The sequence below is a fragment of the Anoplolepis gracilipes genome, chromosome 16, assembly GCF_047496725.1.
Source record: "Anoplolepis gracilipes chromosome 16, ASM4749672v1, whole genome shotgun sequence".
In the NCBI taxonomy this organism is placed as follows: domain Eukaryota; kingdom Metazoa; phylum Arthropoda; class Insecta; order Hymenoptera; family Formicidae; genus Anoplolepis; species Anoplolepis gracilipes.
Genome location: NC_132985.1, coordinates 5,145,381 through 5,167,973, shown reverse-complemented (window position 1 = coordinate 5,167,973; position 22,593 = coordinate 5,145,381). Strand labels below are relative to the sequence as shown.

The window sequence follows — 22,593 nt, the reverse complement described above, 5'->3', positions numbered from 1 at the left end:
GTATGTGCGGTAGCGGCATGTATAACGCATACGCTCTGTACGCGTCCGTGAAACGCACAGGTGCGTTTCGCACTCGGTGATGTCGAAAGACGGCCGCTCAGATTAACCGCATTTATTAAAATCCATATAATATACGCGACATGCTTCTAAGTCATTAGCGCAAGCAAATTAAACTACGATAAGCTGTACACCTCATGTTATTAGCTCAATATATTGTGCTCGTTTGTGTAAATTCCGAAGGCAATTTATGTAACTTCCGCCTCTCCTCTTGTAGATTGAATGCAACATCTTTAGGAAGGTATAATGGCCGCAGCATCTGAATCTGAATGATTAAGGTGTTATTAGCAAGATATGTATTCTATAATGATTTATAAATAGTCATTTTTTTCTTCTTAATAATAAATTATAGAAAATTAATTATGTAAATGAGAGAGAAATTATTCATCCCTTAGCAGAAATGTTCTGGATGGTGAATCGTGCAAACTTTTCATTTTCTTCATTAAATATCTTGGCAATTAAATCTTAAATTTAATTAAGAAATCAAATCAGATCTTAACTTAATAAGGGTCTGAATTACAAAATTTCTTGTAAAAAGTATTCGAACCAGTATAACATGAGTGAATAACAAGATACAACGAAACTCAAGTACTAATGTACTAATATTCATTAGTGCAAATAATCACGCAAAGAGTCTAGTAGGATTTCGAACTCTTATTTATCAAGATGAGTGTTAGCAATAAAGTAGAAACTTGCAATTGTTAAAACAATTGTACTTTTTGAATTTCTTAAATATTTCGTCAAATAAAATAATCAAGACCTAAAGAATCTAAGCTTATTCTCTTTTTATATTTTTGTTTGATATAAAAATATAATTATACTTTTAAAACCTAAAAAAATATATACGATATATAAATATATAAATATATGTATATGATATATTAATTGTATATACATATATGGATGAAATAAAATTTTGATAATAGAATCGTACTGTATGAGATCATAAATGGCTGTTGCATCTAAAACGCCATAACTGAATATCCCCTGCTATATGAAGGGTGTACATCAATGGAAGAATTAATGACAGGTCGGTCCACTGTAATAGCCGGTTACACTCTGACATAATAGAACCCTGCCTCCCGAGAGAGATCAAACGGAACGCCTACATCGTTAAAATGATCGCGCGATGTGTGGCCGCGATTCTATCATTCGCACATTTTATATATTCAAAGCATTAGGTTTAATATAAATTGAAAAAAAATCTCAATTTGTTTAGATTTAAATTTTAAAATAGATAAATAAATCTACTTTAAATAGAATTTTTTTTTAAATATATTCAATATTTCTTAATTTCTGGAAATTCAATTTAGAGTTGAAAATCTGTTTATTTAAATCTATTTATATACGTTTTTTCTATAAAAGATACAATCAATTATTTAGATTTTTGTAATTTACACTTTACATCTTCAGCATTATGAGTCCATCAATTGACATTGAGTTTGCTTTAGTGTACTTCCGGTCGCGCGTTCTTGGCTTCTAATCGGAGCCGAGATCAGCCCTACGACGAATCCCCCCCCCCCCGTCTGTCATCCCGTCGTTCATCGGTGTCGGATATGGTGCCGCATGGATGGACGTTCGAGATATTGCGTGTAGATAAGCGCGATGCGTCACACAAGGTCTGACTCCGTTCTCGTACCTGGCAAGCTGTATGTTTCGCTTTCGAGTGTCTCGAAGGTACGTATATACATGGCTGCAGATGCCAGCGACAGCCGTCTGGCTGCACCATCGACCTTATTGGAAAGTCATGTTCGACGCTGAAACCGGAAGTTTCAACAAGAGCCATTTCCCCCCATCGCGATAGACCCGCTCTGTCGGAGAACTGTTTCAAGCACATTGATTTGATCGGCCGCTTTAATGTGACGTCATACCTTACGCGAGATTATGCGTTAGAATAACTTTATTTTCACGCGACAAATTCTTTTCCTCAGATAACATTATTATTATATTTCCAATTATAATTCTAACTCTAATAATGTAATTTTTAATTTAATTTAATTAACTGGAATACCAGCTATGTGAAAAGTTAATAAATACATTTCGAGATTCATGAATTTGATTCGTGATTTGTTTCAATTTAATTTGCAAAGAATTCTTAATTCTCTCTTAAAGTATAAAATTAATAATTAATTTGTAAGTTAAAGATGTGCTCTGTAGAATATAATTTAATATCAAAATCGTAAATATTGAATTAATTTTTTTATAGTGACTATACAAAAAAATTCATGAAAATAAAAATTTTAATTCTACATGATAAACTTTTATCTTTACAAATTATTAATTTTATATCTTAAAAATGCTTCGTCAAACTTATGAATCTCGAAATTATTAGATTTAATTTTTAACGTAGCTGATTCACGCAGCTCTTTCTTAAACTGCTTAGCATTTACCTTTGTTTGGGCCTCTTATTGTTATTAGGTCTTTAGGAAGAATTTATAGATTCAAAATGTGTATTGAGAATGAAGATAAAGGCATAGAACACAACCATTTATATATTTCTTAAACACATTTTCAATAGACCTTAAAGTTTATGTTCATCTATGTTTTTGTTATAACAATTTTAGTCTCACTTTTCCGAGTTCGCCAAGTTAGAGTGCACAACATCTCCTCGATGTCGGCCGTAACGCGCGCATTCGAGTCTTCCGCCCACAAACGCGAGAGCGCATGATAATCCCAATATAAGAGGAACAACTGTCACGTGTATCTCTCGACGACAATGACGCGTGCAAGCAGTCGTTTCAATCGCGACTTCGGCGCCTACTAATCGAAAAGCGAGAGGAAAACGATGACGACGACAATATGACGTGGATTCGGAATCGCTACGGCATTTTTTTATTCGCCAATTAAATGCATTCCGTTCACGTGCGTATCGGTATCAGCTGTTTCAATTCTGCGCCTGCCCCTTTAAAGATTTACCCGTTACACGGAAAATCCAACGGCACACAAACGAATAGTTTCGAATAGTTATTAGATTTCTATTAACGAGCTGCCTCGCGACGGCGCAACCGCACCTGCGTGTGCGAATGTCGACTGGATGCATAAATCTCCCTCGCATGCATTTGCGAATGAATAGACAGAGGGTGAGGGAGGGGAGGAGAATATACCATACGGAGAAGAGAGGTCGCGCTTCCTGGTTCGGAGGCTCCTGATCCTGGCGTGAGTGCAAAAATTAGAAATCTATAGGGCGATTCACGATGTAATTCATAAATAATTTAAACGGTGTATATTACAGAGAGAACTGCGCACGCTCTTTCGCGTGTTATATCAATGTATACGCGTGTATGTCGTGCGCTCGTTTTACTCCCTCGGATTTTGTAATATATTTTACGTAATGTATCTTCCCGTGAGCAAGAGAGAAGAACAGAGAGAGAGAGAGAGAGAGAGAGAGAGAGAGAGAGAGAGAGAGAGAGAGAGAGAGAGAGAGAGAGAGAAGAGAGAGAGAGAGCGCCTTATTTACATATGTGCATACGCGAATAAGATGCAGATTTCTGAATCCGCGAATTTCATACGAAAATCTCTCTGAATTAAACACATACATTGTATTTATTAAGTAATATTATTATTTTATATTATTTATATTATTTTTGTTAATCACATATATAATTTTGGTATTTATATTAGTTATTAATTTGTACAATTATAATTTTATACACATTGTATATATTGCATATCACATTTTATACAACAGTGTATGTAATACGTCGAATTTCTCGAGTCTCATACATTTATTTAGATTACATCAGTATAATATTTGCAATTCTGTTCTCGTGCACGGAATCAATTTAGCATTTTATGAGTTTGAACGATTAATGTAGAGAGCGATATCGCGGGACGTGATAAATGGGGTGATATAAATATATCGATAATCGTACGTGGGAAAACTCTCGAAATTACGATAACGAAGTCGCCGAACGTGTTCGTAATCGCGCGTCCGATATGCAAAAGAACTGGACGATGTAATTCACGATCTAGTTAAACATATTAAAATAGATACGCTGAATAATCATCAGTAGCTGAATAAAAGTCATCGACATTTCATATGCATAAACACATATAAAAGACGATAAACAATGACTCGTCAACTGGTTTCTTTTTATCGCGAGCGATTCTTTCAACATTATTCATTAAGAATTCTTCTGATAATAACTATTAATAATTTTTTATATAGATCTCTTATAAAATATACGATATTTTTAGCACTTCTCGCTGCGAATAATTAATAGCTAAATTAATAAAGCAGAAACCTTGATAAATAAAAGGGAGAGAGGGAAGAAAAAAAATGTGTGTAACTTGACAACTATCCGGTCGCGTTCTATTCATCGAATATGCAATGTTTCTTCCTTTCAGACTGAAAAGTATCGAGACTTTCGTCCCGACGATTCTATTAAAGCTCGATTCGCGATCGAGTTGTCACGATGAGCAAACGATCGAGACGCGACCGCGATTTCGAGCATTCTTGCATCCGACATTCCCGATTCGAGAGAGAGTCCTTTCGACGTTTTCGATCTCCTCTCTTTTCGAGCGCGTATACTTTTATCTCCTTTCTCTCTTCCTTTGCGATCGGGTGTCTCCAGCGTCCGCTCAAAGAATGTTCGCGAGCCGAATCGAACGTACGTTTCGTGTAAAGTAGACATACAGTAAGTAGGTAAACCGAGTGCCCGAATGCTTTTGTTTATTTCTGTAAGAAAGTTACGTCATAAACGTCCAAAATCCGATGTTTCGCTTCTGTCTGTATTGTTTTAAATCTGTTTTTTTTTTACGATTTTCTCGGGTATATCGTTGACTAACTTCGATATCTTGTTCAATAAATCCTTAATAAAATAAAATACTCCTTAAAAAGTTTAATATTTTTTAATCTAAAATATTATTTTAAAAATTAAAAATGTAAAAATATATTTAAACCAATACTAAAAATTAAAAATATTAAAGACAAAACGAAAAAGAAATATTAAAAATTTCGAGTAAAAAATAAAACTGATCACATTGATTTCCGACAATTTGCTTAAGACGTAAGATTTCCATATAAAGCACTAACATATATACCTGAACCTGAACAACGTCTCATGCACGTACTTTTTGCAGAAACGCACCTATACGGAATATCAAATGCGATCACTACCCTAAGCGATTCCAAGGCCATTCCGAATCGTGAAAACGCGCTACCGTGAGAAAAGAGAAAGAGACGATAGCTGAATACCTAGATCGAGTATAAACGCGGAGACAGACATACGAGGTACTCGATTTCCATCGCGCGCGCGAGAAAACGCACGCACGCACATGTACGTACGCACATGTTGCTCGTCCGGTTGCCGTGCTTACGAGCCCGGCGTCGTTATTCCGTATGCGCGATTGAGATCTCGTTTAAGTCCGAACGCGCGAAAAGTCGGCGCGCGTAACTAACGACAAGTAAGTAAGCAAGTAAACGTGGAAAGACACCGAGAGAGAGATAGAGAGAGAGTATGCCAGTTTACTTACTAGCTTGCTAGCTTTTATACTCGCTCGTTTTACAGTAACCGCGCGCAAAATTTTACCAACAGGTCGATTCGTTCTCTGCGAGAAGAGAAAAAAAAACAAAAAAAAAAAAAAAACATGTCCGGTAAAATGTACTATTCCCGGCAGCGGATCGTCGTATCATCGAATAATAATTGGCGCAATAACGTGCGCCGGCCATCGAATAGACATCGCGGATACAGCTCGACCTGCAGTTTCGTTGCGGACGTATAAATTAGAGCGAGCTACTTCTATTGCGTACGCTATTTTTGCCCAACGCGAATTATCGTCAGCAACGAACGTTTCCATAAGCGAATGTTTTTTTATTTCTTCTTTTTCTTACCTACAATATTACGCCTGACCTGACATACCAATTGTATACATACTTCATATATATACATGTAGTAGGAAAGTGTTATTTAATAAGTCATAGTGGTTTATTTGTTACGACAATTAATCAGTAAGCGAAAGATCTTGGATTCGAGTCCCATGCTTACAATGATCGCACGTCTACAATGTGTTAGACGATAAAATTTCGTTGCACAAAATCGCAATAAACGCTGCGCTATTAAATATAGCGAAATAAGAGACCATGACTTATTTTGTCTCTTTAATGAAAATTCTTATTTTGAAAACAGCTTTTTTTGCTTTTAAAAATAGATAGACACAAAAAACCGCCTTCAAATTTTTTATAATTAATAAATTATAAATTATTAATTTCTCAAAATATATATTTTATTTTATTGTTTTAATAACAATTGTGTATATATGATATTTATCAATTAACGAAATTCCAGGAAAGATAATACTAATATAATTCCTTGAATAATTTATTCGTTATTTTTTTTTTCTGACTGACCACAATTGTGATTCGTCGTCTTTATTTAAGTGAAAAAATAATAAGTGGTAATGTTCGGTATTTCCTCTATGCTGGCATTCATTTCCAAGATTCTCGTTGACTGATTCACGAAAAAGAATGTTAACGAAACAATATATTGTCACTGGCATTCAATATATAAAACTTATATGAGTGGATGAGTCAAACGTAGCGTGTCTCTTTTATATGCGCCGTTCTTTTTGGCGGAGAAAACGGAACTTCTTAGGTAGAGATAGCCTCTCCGTTTTTTCCCGTGTAATGTCGAGACCGACAAATTACTTAACGAAACTCCGACCTTAGTCCTGGCGCCAATCTCAGTATCTACGACCTACCCTCCGGCTTGTCGTCGAAACGCCGAAAGCGATTTCAACTTTATTGCTCCCTGACATCGTTAACGTGCGGGAGGTAAGACATTTTTCTCTAGAGAGGATGGATTTTTCAAGCAGGTTAATCTTTTCGCGACGGCAGAATCAGCTGAGAAAATTATGTACCACTTCGTAAACGTAGAGTTTTATTTATTATTACACACACAATATTAATTATTACAAATAATATTATTATATTCGCCGTATTAAATTGCAATATTAAGAATTAACGTAATGCAATATCACATTATATTAAATAAATTAAAATGCGTAATATTCGTTATACTTTTTAATCATTAATTCAAATAATTCAATATTTTTTCTGCTGACCAATTTTTGCTGTATTAATACAAATATTACATAACAGTCTATTGTTTCTTCCACGCATTTGTGCAAAGTGAAACCGACCAATAACGAGCTCGGAAAAAATCGATGTCCCGGATAAGTTCGGCGAAGAACATAAAACGCGTGCGATAAAAGAGGTAGAGCGACACGAGTTTTTTTTTTTACAATACTTTGGTTAATGGCTTAGGCGCTTATGGTCGTACCGAATGCACGACTATATAAGTATCTATAGATTTTCCCGAAGAGTGCCTATATATGTATATATAGCGTATGTGTACACAGTACGCCTTCCACGCGAGTATATTTCAGATTTACTGCTAGATTCGGCCGATGTTTCCGCGCGGCTGACAATAAAAATAACGATAAAAAGAGATCGTTATTACCAAGGAGTATTTTCAGCGAAATATACGTGACGGTAAATCAGAGAGCGAAAGATTCGAAGCGTTCACGACCGGTTCGAACGACAGTTTAATTGTCGAAGGGAGCACGCAGATAAGTCACAGAACTGTTAAACGACGACGACGACGAAAAGCGACACGTCGAAACGTCATCTCGGGAAAAAGATTCAGAATAATGTACGCGAAAGACCTATTTTAGAAATTTATATTGCGGATATTATGCGGCAAAGGTTAGAGATTAGATTGAGTTGGACAAAGGATTGTAGCAGCTACGACATACAGTGTTTCATAGAAAGTTACTGAAATCACTAATCAGCTGGTTATTTTTATTTGGCATTTTTTTTATATAACGTTTATAAAATGATAAGAATATCTCCGATTGCCTTTAGTCTACACGTAAATAAAATTATCAAATATCAAAAGATATTTTATTTTTCCTGCTATATTATTTAAAAATGACAGCCGATGACACTCTATATTTGCAGCGCATAAATGATAATAAAAATGTCTATCTTTTTTTTTATACAAATTACACTCTACGGGAAATCATTTTTTTTCATAGACTCACCTGCGTTCTGAGACAGACCCAATAAGCTGAGTTTCTACATCGAGTCCTAATCACCATCTCTCCGATACTTAAAGAGATGCACTTATACTTGAAATATTTAATCCATGATCAATCCGCGCATACACATTTATACGAAGAAATATCATGTAATTCTACAGAGAGGATCGGAGTAGTAGAAAATCTCGTTGCACGAGGAGCCCGTTCCTTTTTTCTTCTCTCTTTCTCTCTTCCTCTCTTCTCTCGCTCCCTCTCCCTTCATTTACATGACTACGTGTTTGTGTTCGTTGTGGCGTAAACGCGAATAAATTTATTTCACAGGATTTATATTAACGACGAGAAAACAGCTCGTCGAGGTATTAAGTCGAATGTACATTGACATTAAACTCTAAGTGCACGTTGATCCGCCTCAAAGACACAGGCACGCGAATCCTCATTATGCATCCTTATTAATACATGTACTTAATAATTAATTTTATATATCATGCATATCCGTCAATTTAAATCTGTTATCGTCGATGACAAAAGCGTTCGTAGAATACCTATTTATCGCGTCAAGAAACATTCGATTGTGTCTCGAATACATTGGATATAACATGGAGCTTTTTCCTTAAATCATCTTGTAACAAATCAGAAATATTGATTAATCACGAACGATTTAATACCCGCAAAAAAAGTAACATTATGTGTCATAACTTAATATTAATCTCTAATAATAACGCACAACACGTCTGCCTGCACCTTGATATAAGCACCTGCGTCATCGTGGGTTTCCCACACGATCTCGAGAGGAAGAAGGCGCGTGCCGAAACTGGACCACAAACCCTCGAGAGATCTTATCTGGTGTTTGCATCTACGGTCTCGGGTTACCGAAAGGCAGATCCGAGGCACCCCGGGGCAATCTCGGATGATACCTCTCACCGTCTCGCACATAATTTCTCAAGAACTGTGTTAATTGACTAGAGAGACAGAGAAAGAGAGAGAATAAGATCGATAAGATCTTTTTACTCGTAATTTCCGTATTGTCGACATTTTTATTTATAATATTTTATTTACATATTATTTATTGTATTACATATATTTCCTTTTTCATCTTATAAAGAATTTTATATAAGAATAAAATTATATTTATTCTCGATTTTATTATTTTGAATGTAATTTCCTACAATTTTCTTCATGAAATATACCTCGTTAAAAGACGGAAAAGAAATTTCATACTTTTCAAACTAATTTTATTTTAAATAAAAATATAAATCCTTTTGTCAATGATTCTAGAAGGTTAATGCGTCAATTTCAATCAGCTGTAATATCTAATTTATTTTCCGAGTAATATCGTATTTTTGCCAAATAGACGTTTTTGGGCACAGAACGAATCGGCTGTCAAATTAGTTTATTGGCTTAATCTGGTCGCTCGACCTTCTCTTCCTTCTTTCTTTTAAAAATTGAAAGAATGAAGCAACGAGAAGCGGACGGAAAACACGTGACAGGATCACCTTGACTTGTGGTTTTTGAATTGAAAATCAAAGAGGTGGTTTAACTAATCGTAAAAAAATTCGCCGATCAACCGGTGAATAACCTTTTTCCCTCACAACTACGTTTTCATAAATGTACCGTTCCCTCATAATACAAATTTACATTTAAAAAGAAGTAAAACGCTTTCTTACATTTCATCTTTTTTTCATTCATACTTGCGTGAAAATTAAAAGAGCTTCTAAGAAGTTCCATCGATTTTCTCATGACATCTAAGGCATGATTTTGCCGGTTCAGCGATCAATAGATCGTGACTCGAGTCTCTTTTCAGGAGCGAGACCCCATTTATTTATTGCGCGTCAAATTTACGGAACCCCGTCACGCGATTCCCGCATCTTTATACGTCACGCATACCCGTACAAGAATAAGATTCCCACGAATATTGTAGATATCAAATATTGTTGACAAACTAATGCGGTGCTCTAAATACTTTGATTTTAATCGCAATTGTTGCTAAAAAAAATTATCGACAATACTAACTCTCCGCTCGAAAACATTTTATGTTCATATTTCGTGCATAATTGCTGTAAAAGTATTAGATAAAATCTTTTCGTAATTATTTTGTAACTTATTAGGGAAGGAAAGAAGCTCAGAAATCCAAAAAAAAAAAACATATTAAACAAATAGAATAAATTGAGTTGCATGTGTAAGACAACGTAACAAATAATTCGACGATATCACGAAGACGAGATAAGTGGGACGAGAGCTCCGGGCCTCTCTGTGTCACCTCTCTGAATTGTGAGAGGAAAAAAGAGGAAAACAATCGCATAGAGAGAGAAAGAGAGAGAGAGAGAGAGAGAGAGAGAGAGAGAGAGAGAGAGCAACGTGCGTGATACGCGTGACCGTGTGCACGCGGGAATGTGTGCGTAGGGCCTACAAGGAAACCCTTCTACGCGGGTCGGCGCCGTGGCGCCTCGGCACCAGCCGGTCCTCCTCTCGAGATGAGAGAACATTCCCTCCCGATGTACCAAAGTACTTCGTTGTAATCGTCAGAGGCTCGTCCCTTCCACGAATGCCGTCGGATTAAAGCTCCTCGTGATCGCAACGCCGAACACTATGCGTAGTCTGATACGATTGCGGTACGCAATAGCGCGTCGTTCTATTCTAGAATGATATTCGAGATACAGACCCTATATTGACGCACACAATTCGCTTGTCGCGCATGTTTTTCATTTATTTATTAAATTATTTTCATACTAATATATGCATATTATTAATAATAAATATATAAATATAAACATATATAATAATAAATAATGAATATATCATTAGTAATTAATAATATTAATAATGTTATTATATAAATAGTAATATATCAACGGACTCCAGCTTATATTATAATATGTAGGTTGTATTAAAAAAATTTTTTAAATTAACTTACACAGGAATTTTTATACGATCATAAGGAACAGGAGTTGAATTACTCTAATTGTAAGATAAAATTAATATGTTCACATTTTAAAGAATATTTAATATATTCAAAATTTAGAAAATAAATTTTCTCTCTTAGTTTCTTTTATATTCATACATATACTCGTCTGTGAATACTGAAACAGCCCGCAATTTAACCGCACGTACAACAGCTGTTCTCTACGCACCGTAAAGAAACACTAAGCGAGTCTCTCGCGTTCTATTTGGTTTCTTTAATCGGCGTGCATTACCGATATATACCTGGTGGCGTCGGACCCTTCTAACTCTCGTCGCGACTAACTCCATTGAGCTCTCATCTAAATTCCGTGTGATCCGTCGAGGACCATGAAAAGTACGGCGCCGCGTTGACGTGGCGCCGTCGCCGCCTATAACATCGAAACGCGATTATTTTCTCAACCGGTCCCCATTAGAAGATTCGATATTTTCCACTCCGCCAGAAAGAGAGAGAATGCTGCCGTGTCGAGCTCGCGCGATCTCGATCGAGAATTTATAATAACGTTTTTATTTATTTTATTAATTTTTAACCGCAGACGAATATTTTCGCATCGTAATAAAGTAGTAAGAAATATATCTAACATCTATTGTACAAATATATATGCGGAAACAATTTTTTTTTTCTCGCGAATGTCGAGCGTTGAACAATAATTCTTTCTAATATCTTGCGGGAAAAAGGAACGACGGTATATCTAAATGACACATCGAAAAATGTATGTGCATATATTAATATCTCAGCGCTAAATGCATCTATCTTATTTGGCATCAATTACTCTCGAAAAATATACATATATATACGCCTGTGTTAATTGCATTTAATGAACTCGTTTATGTTTACTATGTATTTAAATGTGTCAAGTCTCTTTATTTGCAACACCTTAATATCATCCAAAAGATATTCGGTGATTTATTATAGGTATCTGATTGATATATTGATTTATGCATCCGCGTGTAAGTTATTTTATTTACACTTGCGATTTCTTAAAGTATGTAAATATCCATCAGCGACATCAAAATTTCAAATAAGCTGAGTCGGAAAATGACAGATGAGTCGAGACACAATGACCGGCGCATAAATGACCGTCACGTAACGAACAGCTCCTCCATATTATCGCTGTATAAATATATACCTAATTTACGTTAATGAATATAGTGCGCAAGGTCAGTTTTTTATCGACGTAACGAGCATTTGATAACCGTGTTGCAAATTAGAGCAATAACGAACGTGCGTTTACGTAACTTGTAAGTCGCGGACAAGACTATTTTACTTTCTCATTGAGCTAATGTTAAATCCCGCGGCGTAAATCATAATCACACTTTAATAATGACGATAACGAGAGAGGAAGAGTATCTCACGGCCGATATAATTATAAACGTATCATCATCTCTCTCCGTAATAAACGCGCGTGTGCACGCGTGCGCACGTCGCAAACCGTCGCGTGTAATATAACGAGCACGGCAAGCATAATCGCATCCGCATCTCTGCGAGAAATTTAAGTGTATCCTTTAAATGTGTATTTATTAAATAACTAGAATTAGAGAGAGCCGTTCCGTTTTTTGCCTTCACCACTTTAGCAAGATTCAAATTGTACATCAAATATAAACTTTAATTTTATCAGAGAAAATTTTTCAAGAACAAATACACTTTTTTCTATATATATATATATATATATATATATATATATATATACATATACACATCTTTATTTTATATTTTTTCTCTTAAAAAAAAAAAAAAAAAAAAAAAAATACAGCCTTGTGGAAACTGAATTAACAGCTGTTGATGAAAATTGAGAATTTATGTCAATTGTTATTCCCCAATCGAACTTGATATATTTTTTAATGATAGCCAAAAGTAGCGTTACTCAGAACGCAAGCAAAAACACTGGGAGAAGGATCACGCAATGCGTGGATAATGAATTGACTACCATCGAGGATATCGCGTGACACATGACTGCCGCCTTTCACGCCGATTACGCTGCGGACTTTAATGAATAATGAAATGCCTGACGTGCAGAAGGCGCGATATATCTCCGGAAAGTTTTAATTTTCCTATCGCATAAAAAAATCACGACAATACTTTAAACAAATTTATATCCGAAATAAAATAGTTTACAGAAAAAAATGTGAAATTCTACGAATGTACAATCATTACGGACGGTGCAACTAGTTTGCACTAGAAAATTATTTTAACGATTAACACGATCATAGTACGATACTTTATATCATCACGATAAAGAATCGTGATAACAGAATTCCTGCTTTGCTTGTCATCTTGTACGAGAATAAATTGATTTTGATTCATGTTTACAAGGTTGCACGCTTTCCCACAACGTTGTCAAACGATATCAAAATGACTTGGATGTCGATAAGTTATGCTAATTTTATTACTGCCATTATAGAGTACGTGTGTGATATACGTGTTTTACTATCGCAAATTGAGATAAGCTGCGTTGCCACTTGTTACGCTTCGTCAAGCAATCTAACGTAATTAATGCCAATTAGAAAAATTAATATTTATCGTGTGGCCGCGAAAATAATCGCATAGTTGCTAAGGAATTACAACTGATCGGCTGCATTCGAGTGCCAATAAAAATTTATACGTAATCTGTTAAGCGCGTTACTTTATAATGCATCTGTGTTTTTAATAGTCGTGAAAGCGCGCGCTGATATTATTATATTTATATGCATCGAAAGATTTGTAACAATATCTATTAAAAATGAATTTAAAAAATTAACTAAATTCTTTTTCATTTGATAAACTATTAGAAATTATGATGTTTAAAATCCTCAAATAAAGAATTCAAATAAAAGAGCTATGCAAAAAGAGAATTAATATTGAAAAATCGGTTCTGCACAAATTTTAGAAACTTTTACTTGTACTAGGTTACAAATTGTGTGGACTATGTGTATATAATATATATATGTATGTTGATAGTTACAGTTATGTACCGGAATTTTCATATGGTTTTCCTTACCCTTTTGGTATATTAGCTATGCTACAAAATTCTAGTAGTCGGAATTAGATATTTAATTTATAGCAAGTACTTCAATTACTATGCCGTCGGGATACTATGATAATTCTACACAACTGGTTTTATCGCTAATAACATCATTTAATAGCTTGCGTGAATATTTTTCAAATCTCACGTATCGATCAAATGTGATATATATAACGATATGTGATCTCTGTTTTTTTCTTCTTTGTAAAAAAAAATCCTCAGTTCAATGAACTAAATTCCAAAAGAATTGACAATTATATTTCTATTTATTTATTATAAGATACGATATTTATTATAATTTATTATAAGATCCCCTTTTCGCTTCCTAAATATTGTATCATAAATTAATTCAAATTTCAAACACGTTATTTTGATATGAAAAAAATTAGCCACTTTTTCTAATAAATTTAAAATCCATCTTCTTTTATTGTTAAAAAAAAAGAAAACAGACGAAAGAAAAGTTTACTACAATTAATCATTGATTGACATAATACGAACAGTTCCTACTTTACCATTTTTTTTTTTTTTTTTTTTCGATCAACCTCGAGAGTTCGATCCGATCGATCACTATCCACTTTGCCGTGCGGTAGATTAACGCGATCACACGCACGCGACCACGTCGACTCGTACGCGTATGTGTGCGAGCACGCACGCACGATCCACGCACACATCAAAGACTTGGGCCCGCCTACACGGGGGTTCATTCGTGACCGCGATGGCCGCTATCGGTATCTTTGATTCAACGGTCGGAGCCAAGCACCGAAGGTGGAGACGCGTCTGCGCGTCTCTCTGTGCCTCTCTCTTTCTACCGCGGTGCCTTTATTCGCCGGACTTTCTGCGACTCTTTTTCTCCGACGCGTAGACTATCATTTGATCCCCACTACACTCGTTCCGATCTCCCCCTTTTCGGGACCTGCGCGCTTCTTTGTTTCTCTCTCTCTCTTTCTCTCGCAATCTCCCTCAATCTTCTCCCTCTCCCTCTTTGTCACGAATACCCCACTCTCGACGTATGGTGTGTGTTTAATTTTACGTCCTGATTTTAGTCAATTAAATGGAGAAATTGATTTTATATCCTGATGTATAAAAATATTTTAAAAATTCGAGCGACTTTTGATAAGTATATTTTAAGTTGAAATTTTTAATATTTCTCAACATATATATGTATATAATGTCTCACAAAATTTATAAACAGATAAATTTATATATGGATATAAATGTAGATGTAAATTTAATATTTATCATAATTTCTTACGTTTAACATTTATTTACTGCACACATAATACTTAATGTACTACATAATTTACTTCAGACTTTAACTGCTACATAATAATTTATTTAGTTTATTTGTTAGCAAATTAATATATAATAATTTATAAGATAGGTAAATAAAATTCGCGAAATAGGAAAGTTGTGACAATAAATTGGAATCGACTATAAAGTAGGTGAACAATGTTTCCTAAGCGAATCATTTCGTTTTTCTCTCCGTTTTCCTCTTTCCTCCTCCTTTCTTTCGCATAAATGTATTTCTCTCGCATGAGCTGCACACCGCGACCATAAATTACTTGTTCTCCGTACCCTTCGGAGGCTGGTTTGTTGGACCTATCGCAAAGGGCCGACTTGGAAGTACCTGCGGTACTTTAGTCGTTTCCTCAGAGAATGCGGGTGTCCCCCAGACAATGGGACGACCGTGGGTGGTAAGGCGTATTAAAATTTAATATCTACTATCCTGTCGTTAGGGTTATCTTACACGTAGGAATGATTATATTTCAAGTATCGATATTCTTTTTCATTTAATAGCAAAACGTTACGAGTATCAATATTATTATGTATTAATATATAATGTATATTAAATATTATATTGTAAGTAAACCTTACTATTATATTAAGATAGAAAGTATATTTCTTTTCGAAGAAAGTATAAATAACTCGTGGCTTTAATTAAGACAAAAGAATAATGAAAAATTAACAAAAAATATCGAAAAGAGAATTGATATAAAAAACATGTATTCAAAGTCTCAAAAATACTCGAGTCGAAATTTTGCTCTTATTTTCCATCTCTATTTTTTCGCATTTATGGATTTTGATACGTTTCATTTTTATAGGTAGGCATTATATTGGACTCCTAAAATTTGCACCTTAAATAAGTAGTAAACGAACAGTTTCTTGCTTAAAGATTTAAAAGAGAAATTTTTGGTAAAAACAATAGATAAAATAGTTTCAAAATAGTGTGGATTTGATTGCTTAAAATATCAAAGTAGATGTTAAATCAAATATTAAGATTGAAAATGGTAGACAATTTTCGACCTCGGGAAAATATATTACATGAGGCTAAAAATTTAAATTGTACCTTAATAAATTTATATTTGCCATAGTAATACAAATTAGCAAAATTATAGTTTTAGCAAAACCATAATATTTGGTAGATTAAATCTAAAATTAAATTATATTCAACTTTTAAGATATATGTAAGATATTAGGTAATATTATATGCAAATTATATGCATAAGATACATTCAATATATAAAAAATATTTCTGCAAAAAAAAAAAAAAATAAAAACACGTCAAGTACATAAAATAATATTCATATTGTATGCAACAAATAGGGTCTTAAGTTAAAAAAACAAAAATTTAAGATGTTGATATAATGAAATCTATTATTTATACAAGGTGTCTACTCAGATCTTGCAAAAAATTCTCTGAGAATTCCTTAATTTTCCAAGTATTTTTATTCCAAATAAAGAGAATATTGAAAATGCATAAAAATTATTAAAATATTTATTAAACAAATTAGATCGAGACGCCGGTATAACACGAAATCTTATTTATGTCCAGTCAGACGATCTAATTGTATAATTTATTCTAATAATTTTACGCATAGAACTTTTTGTAGAAATATTGATAAATCTGACAAGAATGCTAAAAAAAATCGTCAAAGAACAAAGTGAGATGCAACGTGAACCTGGCGTCATTTGGTCCTAATTCTTTTCTGAGCCATTTTTTAAATATAGCTGGCATTTTAAAATCATTAAAAATAAATCCAAAACTTTCAACTTCATTAATGAGTTTCCACAAAATGAGACGCCAATTTCACACATACCCAGGAATTGCACGAAATATACTATACAAATAATCGCGACAAAAAAAATTAATTCCGCAAATAATACATAATAAATTACCTCATACGTAAATTATCTGATTGCCACAAAGCTCGATATCACCGCATGTCTGCTCATTTTCTCCTAATCTTTCGTTGATGCATCTTCAAAAGCACTCACAATTTGCATGACATATCCCGATATCACTGCACTACGTTTATGGACATGAAATCCATGTCGGACCGGTATCTTCCCGCTTACGTATCACCTGCTACGTCACACAAATGACAACAAAATCATCGCGTACAGCGCGTTATATATTTACAAAAAATTCGGTGTGTACTATTTCACGGTTTAATATATAAATATGTATATAAAACGATCGTCTTACAATTCGGCACTTTCGACAGAGTGTCTATGTTCACTTTCTCTCTCTCTCTCTCACTTTGGAATCCGAATCAGTGTTTCTGATGAATTCGCGATTATTATACATGTTCCTTGATATCCGTCGACACTCGAGTATTCCTCGAAATGTTACAAAACTCGCGGCGTTTGTCAGTCAAGCAAATAACCGCCAAAATGTGCAGAAAGAAACGGCGTGCAGGAACATGGCGGCGAAAGTTGCAGGATCAAACGATCTCGAAACGCCACCGACTGCGATAAATGAATGCTAAACAAGTCTATCTCGAGACTCTGATCCGTCCCTAAACCTCGATCCACTCCCGATATACCTATGCAATATTTATTCAACTTGACGATAATGACAACGCAGGACAATCACAATCCCACTCGGCTCGACTCGACTCGACTCGACTCGACTCTACTCGGCTCGGCTCGGCTCGGCTCGGCTCCACTCATTGTCAGCTCCGCGGATACTGTACCGCGCACATGGCAGAACTGACAATGAGCTCTATAACGAATATCCTGGTATCACTTATCACTGCGCGTAGCAACAGTCGATCAATTTGTAAATCGTCTGCGATGTTTTTTTTTTTCATAATTTATTCTTTGTATTCTTTGCTTCACAAATAATATGTATAATAGTAATTTTTCTCTACGCAAAAGAAAATATGATAATAAAAATTAAAATGTATAATATTTGTAATGGAATTTACTAATGCATATACATATATGTACAAGAAATCACGCGCGATATTTTTATTCAATAATATTATATTATGTTTTACGAAAGACTATTACAATTATTTAAATATTTTGATAAACAAATAAAATATACATAATCATTAACAAACAAAAAAATAAACACATAGTTTATTATCTTTATAGCATATACAGAAGAAGTCATTAATGCTTTTACATTTATATTTATGCACATAATGCATACATTTTCCATTTATGTATGTATATAAAATATATTATTGATATGTGTGCATAAGTTCGTAAAGGCATTAATAACACTTTTTGTACATACATATGCATAATTAATTTATTATCATTGAGCGAAGATATGAGCATCTTATCTCGATACTTATATGTCCGACAATTTGAACGTATTGTTTAATTATATTCTAATAATTTTTGTGCATAGAATTTTCAAGCGTTTAAAATCTGATAAAAAATGCTAAAAAAATTATTAGCTTGAACAAAGTAGCGTGAACTTGATGTCTCAGTTTGTCCTGAGCCATTTTCTTTGTTTAATATTTTGTTTAATTTATTAAAAGCTGTAGAATTATTAAAAATAAAACCAGAGCTCTCCACAATTAATGAATTTCCTCGTTTCAAGTGAAACGCTAGTTTCACACACACAGTTGTTTATAATGTGAGAGCAAAATTATTAAAAAGAGAATTTTCGAAAAAATTCCCTGAATTTCTCAATAAAATTCCATGACACGTTCCTAATTTTTTTCATACAAAATAAATTCCTCAGAATTCCACGTTTTCCATGTTTTTCAAGAGAGTAGACACCTTGTATGACTTATACTTGACGTACTTTACTATAAAATAAAAATTTATTACTCACAGATCGATACACAACAGCGGAGTTGACTACGTAGTCTAGGTTGATCTGTAACATACAAATATAAATCTAAATTATATCAAAGTTCAAAATAAATATTTAAAAAAATAATTATTATTTAAAAATGTAATATTATTTAAATAATATTATTTAAAAAAATAATTGTGTACAAATTTTGTATTCAATGCATATAATAATAAACAAATATTTAATAGAATACAATAATTTTTTAAGAAACTTCTTAATATGAGCTTTTTTACAATTCCATATACATATAAAAAAACTTTTTTCTCTAGTTCTAATTTAAATTATTCAAATAAACGAATAAAATAAATCGGAATAAATGCGCAATTATGGAAAAATAATATCCAAATAAATAAATTACCGCAAAGTTGTTCCGCTGTCGCCTGATGCCTCCTAGGCCTCCTCCTCCTCTCAGACTGTCAGATTATTCCTCTTCTCTTCAGGTTCGTTGCATTCACGCACTGCATTTACTCACGAAAAGATCGATCATTAATTACACGCGAGTCATCTTCATCAACTTTTACGATAAATTGATAGCCTCAAATTAGCACTTTTGCAATTTAAAATTAAAATTAATAAAATAAACACGCGACACTTTTACGACAATCCCGAACTCGAATGCGCGATATTTTGCACGGCACTTCCCGAAAACGCGGATATTGAACATTAGTGTGATAACATAAGAATGCCTTTACGCGGCATTTGTCACATTAAAATAAAACGAATAAAATAGACACACGATACTTCACTCACTCCCGAATTAATTAAGGCGCAAAAATACCGATATCGAACTTAAAGGTTTGGGTACTTGGCTTCCTCTTCAGGGCTAAACCTTCCAAATACTCGGCCCTCCGATGTCAAAGTATATCCAATGAGAGGGCTTTATCGTGCGAAAACTCGATGCAATCTAAATATCCTCGAAAAAACGAGCACCGAAATCGCCACTTCATAGCTACAAAAAAATACATTCCCAATTAAAATAAATTACAAAATGTATTATTATAAAATGTGAAATTAATTAATCGTACAAGCTGATAATTGTCCATAAAGAATGTTGCATTTCAAAGGACGTAGAGATGCCACATGACCGATTTAAGTAACGACAAAAACGATATATAATATCATAGAAACGCTGAGAGACTGAAGTGGAAAAAAAAAAAAAATGAAATTGAACGCGTTTGTCTCATATCTTATGTTTAGCAGTGGAGTGTGCATGCATCGCTTTCTTTAAACTTCGGGACACAAAGTATGTTGCACGCTCAAATGGAATGCATAGATACGGTGCGGCTATTCTTAAGGAGATGCGTGTCCTGACAATGAGACTCGTGGGCGGCACAAGACTCGCGTACCGAAATGGACTCGGTGTGCAAAGAGAGATAACGATATATCGCCATTTTCGTTTCTAACAATACCGCGAGATAAATTCTTGACTGGCCGCGCTTGAATAACGCTAATAGTAAAATGTCATCGTTAAATCCATATTGCGTCATAAAATCGCGCGACAAAGCGATTAACTCGCGCGCGTGGATGGAAATTGCCTCTCAGTAATTGTCAATTACCGCAAGCAATCCACTTACCGTATATATACTCGCTCAATCATCTCGATATTATTTGCAATAATAATATGAGAAATGAAAGAAAAATTAAGTTAAATTAAATATACATGTGTACATTTCAGCAATAAGAAATGTGAGCGTACTTAATTAGATTTCAAAAAATGTTGCAATTTTAAAGAGCCTTCTGCAAATCATTCGGAGCGAAGAGAAAATATTTATCAAATTTATAATTAATGTATCAATCGAAAGATATTTTACAAGTCGCGTACAAACGAGTTAAGTATACGTATAGTCTCGTTGACATATCACAATAAAGGCTTCACGCTTTAAAGTTTGAAAGACGCTTATTCGAGTATAAATCGAAGGTCTTCTAGTTCTTTTTCCGATTCACGACCACGAAATCATTCAAACAAGATAAAAGAAAGGGAGAGAAAGAGAGTGTCCGTCGGCGACCATGACGAGATTTTTTCACGACCATCCTTGGTCTCATGGGCGGCCCACGCCGCGTTTGTTCGTCGTCGTACATGACACCCGACGGGATCTCAATGTGTTTATCGGCCAAAGGGACTATTAACATTATCTCCCGTGCAGAATGTATTATTACCGCTTCCATATTATTACCGTTTTTGTGTAACGATATATATATCTTTCCACGGTAGCTAAGTGAGATTGTCGACGACCCTTTCTAACAAAGTATGCGCCTCGCGTTGTGTCAACTGGAAAAATTATCCTGAAATCAAGGATAAACGTTGCATCGCGTTTCAATTGCGCGCGATTTATGTAAATTTGTCGCGTGATTCGGAGAAGTTTCCAATAACAGAGAGAGACGAAAGAGGGTTTCACTAACCTTGGATAACATTTTTCAATTTTGACAGATGCCGCGGTGATAGCTCTCGGTGGGAGAGGATGTTCCACGGGGGCGGAAGTAGCGGGTACGGCGCAAGTTCCGATTACCAGCAATCTCAGCAGCAACAGCAGCAACAGCAGCAACAGCACGGCCAGCAACTCCAGGCGCCCGTCTACGTCCCTTCGTCGAGGCCGGCGATCCCGTCCACGGCGGCGCAATATCATTCCTTCCCCTCCTCGCCTTCGCCTGCATGGTATACATTTTTTATTTTTCAAGATATCAAGTATTATATGTTGAGAAAAAATGAATTTAATATGGTCGGATTATGTAAATATACATTATTAGTTATGAAAAGATTGATTACATATTTAATTTTATATGATATATATTATATTTTTAATTTGATATGTGATTTGATCTTATATAATTACATTTGAATTTGACGCGATATGACCTACATGTTACAATATGTAATTAAACATGTATATTTAATTATGGCCAGATCATATCGCGCCAAAGGCTATAGCCAGATAAGCATACAAAAAATGACCTCGACGAGTTTTTAAATTTTTAATTTTCTTTTCTATAAATATTTGAGATAATTTCATGTAGATATATTTTCTAAATGCTTATCAACGAAAGACACAAAAAAATATGTTTTCATTAATCTCGAATAAAAACTCGATTTTTAAAAAAGATTAAATTTAAGAATAGTCTTTTTAACATGTTTCTTTCGAGATTTAATCATCAAACTTTTAGAGAATATTTTTTTATATGTCTCAAAACTATCCATTTTTTTCAATTTTTTCAAGTTGCAACATGGTGAAAAAAAAATTTTTTTTTGATAATAGGACAGAAAATTATTTTTTTTTTTTTTGTAATAATTATAGTAGTAATAATAATAATTGTGATAGTTACAATTACACTGCAAGATAGAAATGTTTTTTTATACAAAAACAATTTTCATAAATACAACTTTTAAACAAACTTTAAATTGTTTTTGCATAAAAAATGTTTCTATCTTGCAGTGTAATTATA

General features: G+C 34.2%; 1 protein-coding gene and 2 long non-coding RNA genes across 5 annotated transcripts in view; 1 reads left to right on the top strand and 2 right to left on the bottom strand.

The window, feature by feature from the left end:
* The window catches only part of LOC140674402 (uncharacterized), a 72,345-nt gene extending 54,337 nt beyond the window's left edge, over positions 1-18,008 (bottom strand). Inside the window, exon 1 of the long non-coding RNA XR_012048206.1 lies at positions 17,232-18,008. This is a non-coding gene — a long non-coding RNA (uncharacterized lncRNA). The remainder of the gene's footprint in view (positions 1-17,231) is intronic.
* LOC140674393 (uncharacterized) overlaps positions 1-22,593 on the top strand; it is a 54,856-nt gene that overhangs the window by 26,259 nt on the left and 6,004 nt on the right. For all 3 annotated transcript variants that reach the window (XM_072907893.1, XM_072907892.1, XM_072907894.1), the window contains one exon: positions 21,584-21,808. In XM_072907893.1, coding sequence (XP_072763994.1) covers positions 21,615-21,808 — 194 coding nt within the window. In that variant the 5' untranslated portion in view covers positions 21,584-21,614. The remainder of the gene's footprint in view (positions 1-21,583; positions 21,809-22,593) is intronic.
* LOC140674404 (uncharacterized) lies at positions 19,146-21,674 on the bottom strand. The gene is made up of 3 exons (XR_012048208.1): positions 21,556-21,674; positions 19,514-20,104; positions 19,146-19,176 (listed from the first exon to the last, which is right to left on the bottom strand). It is a non-coding gene; the product is annotated as an uncharacterized lncRNA (long non-coding RNA).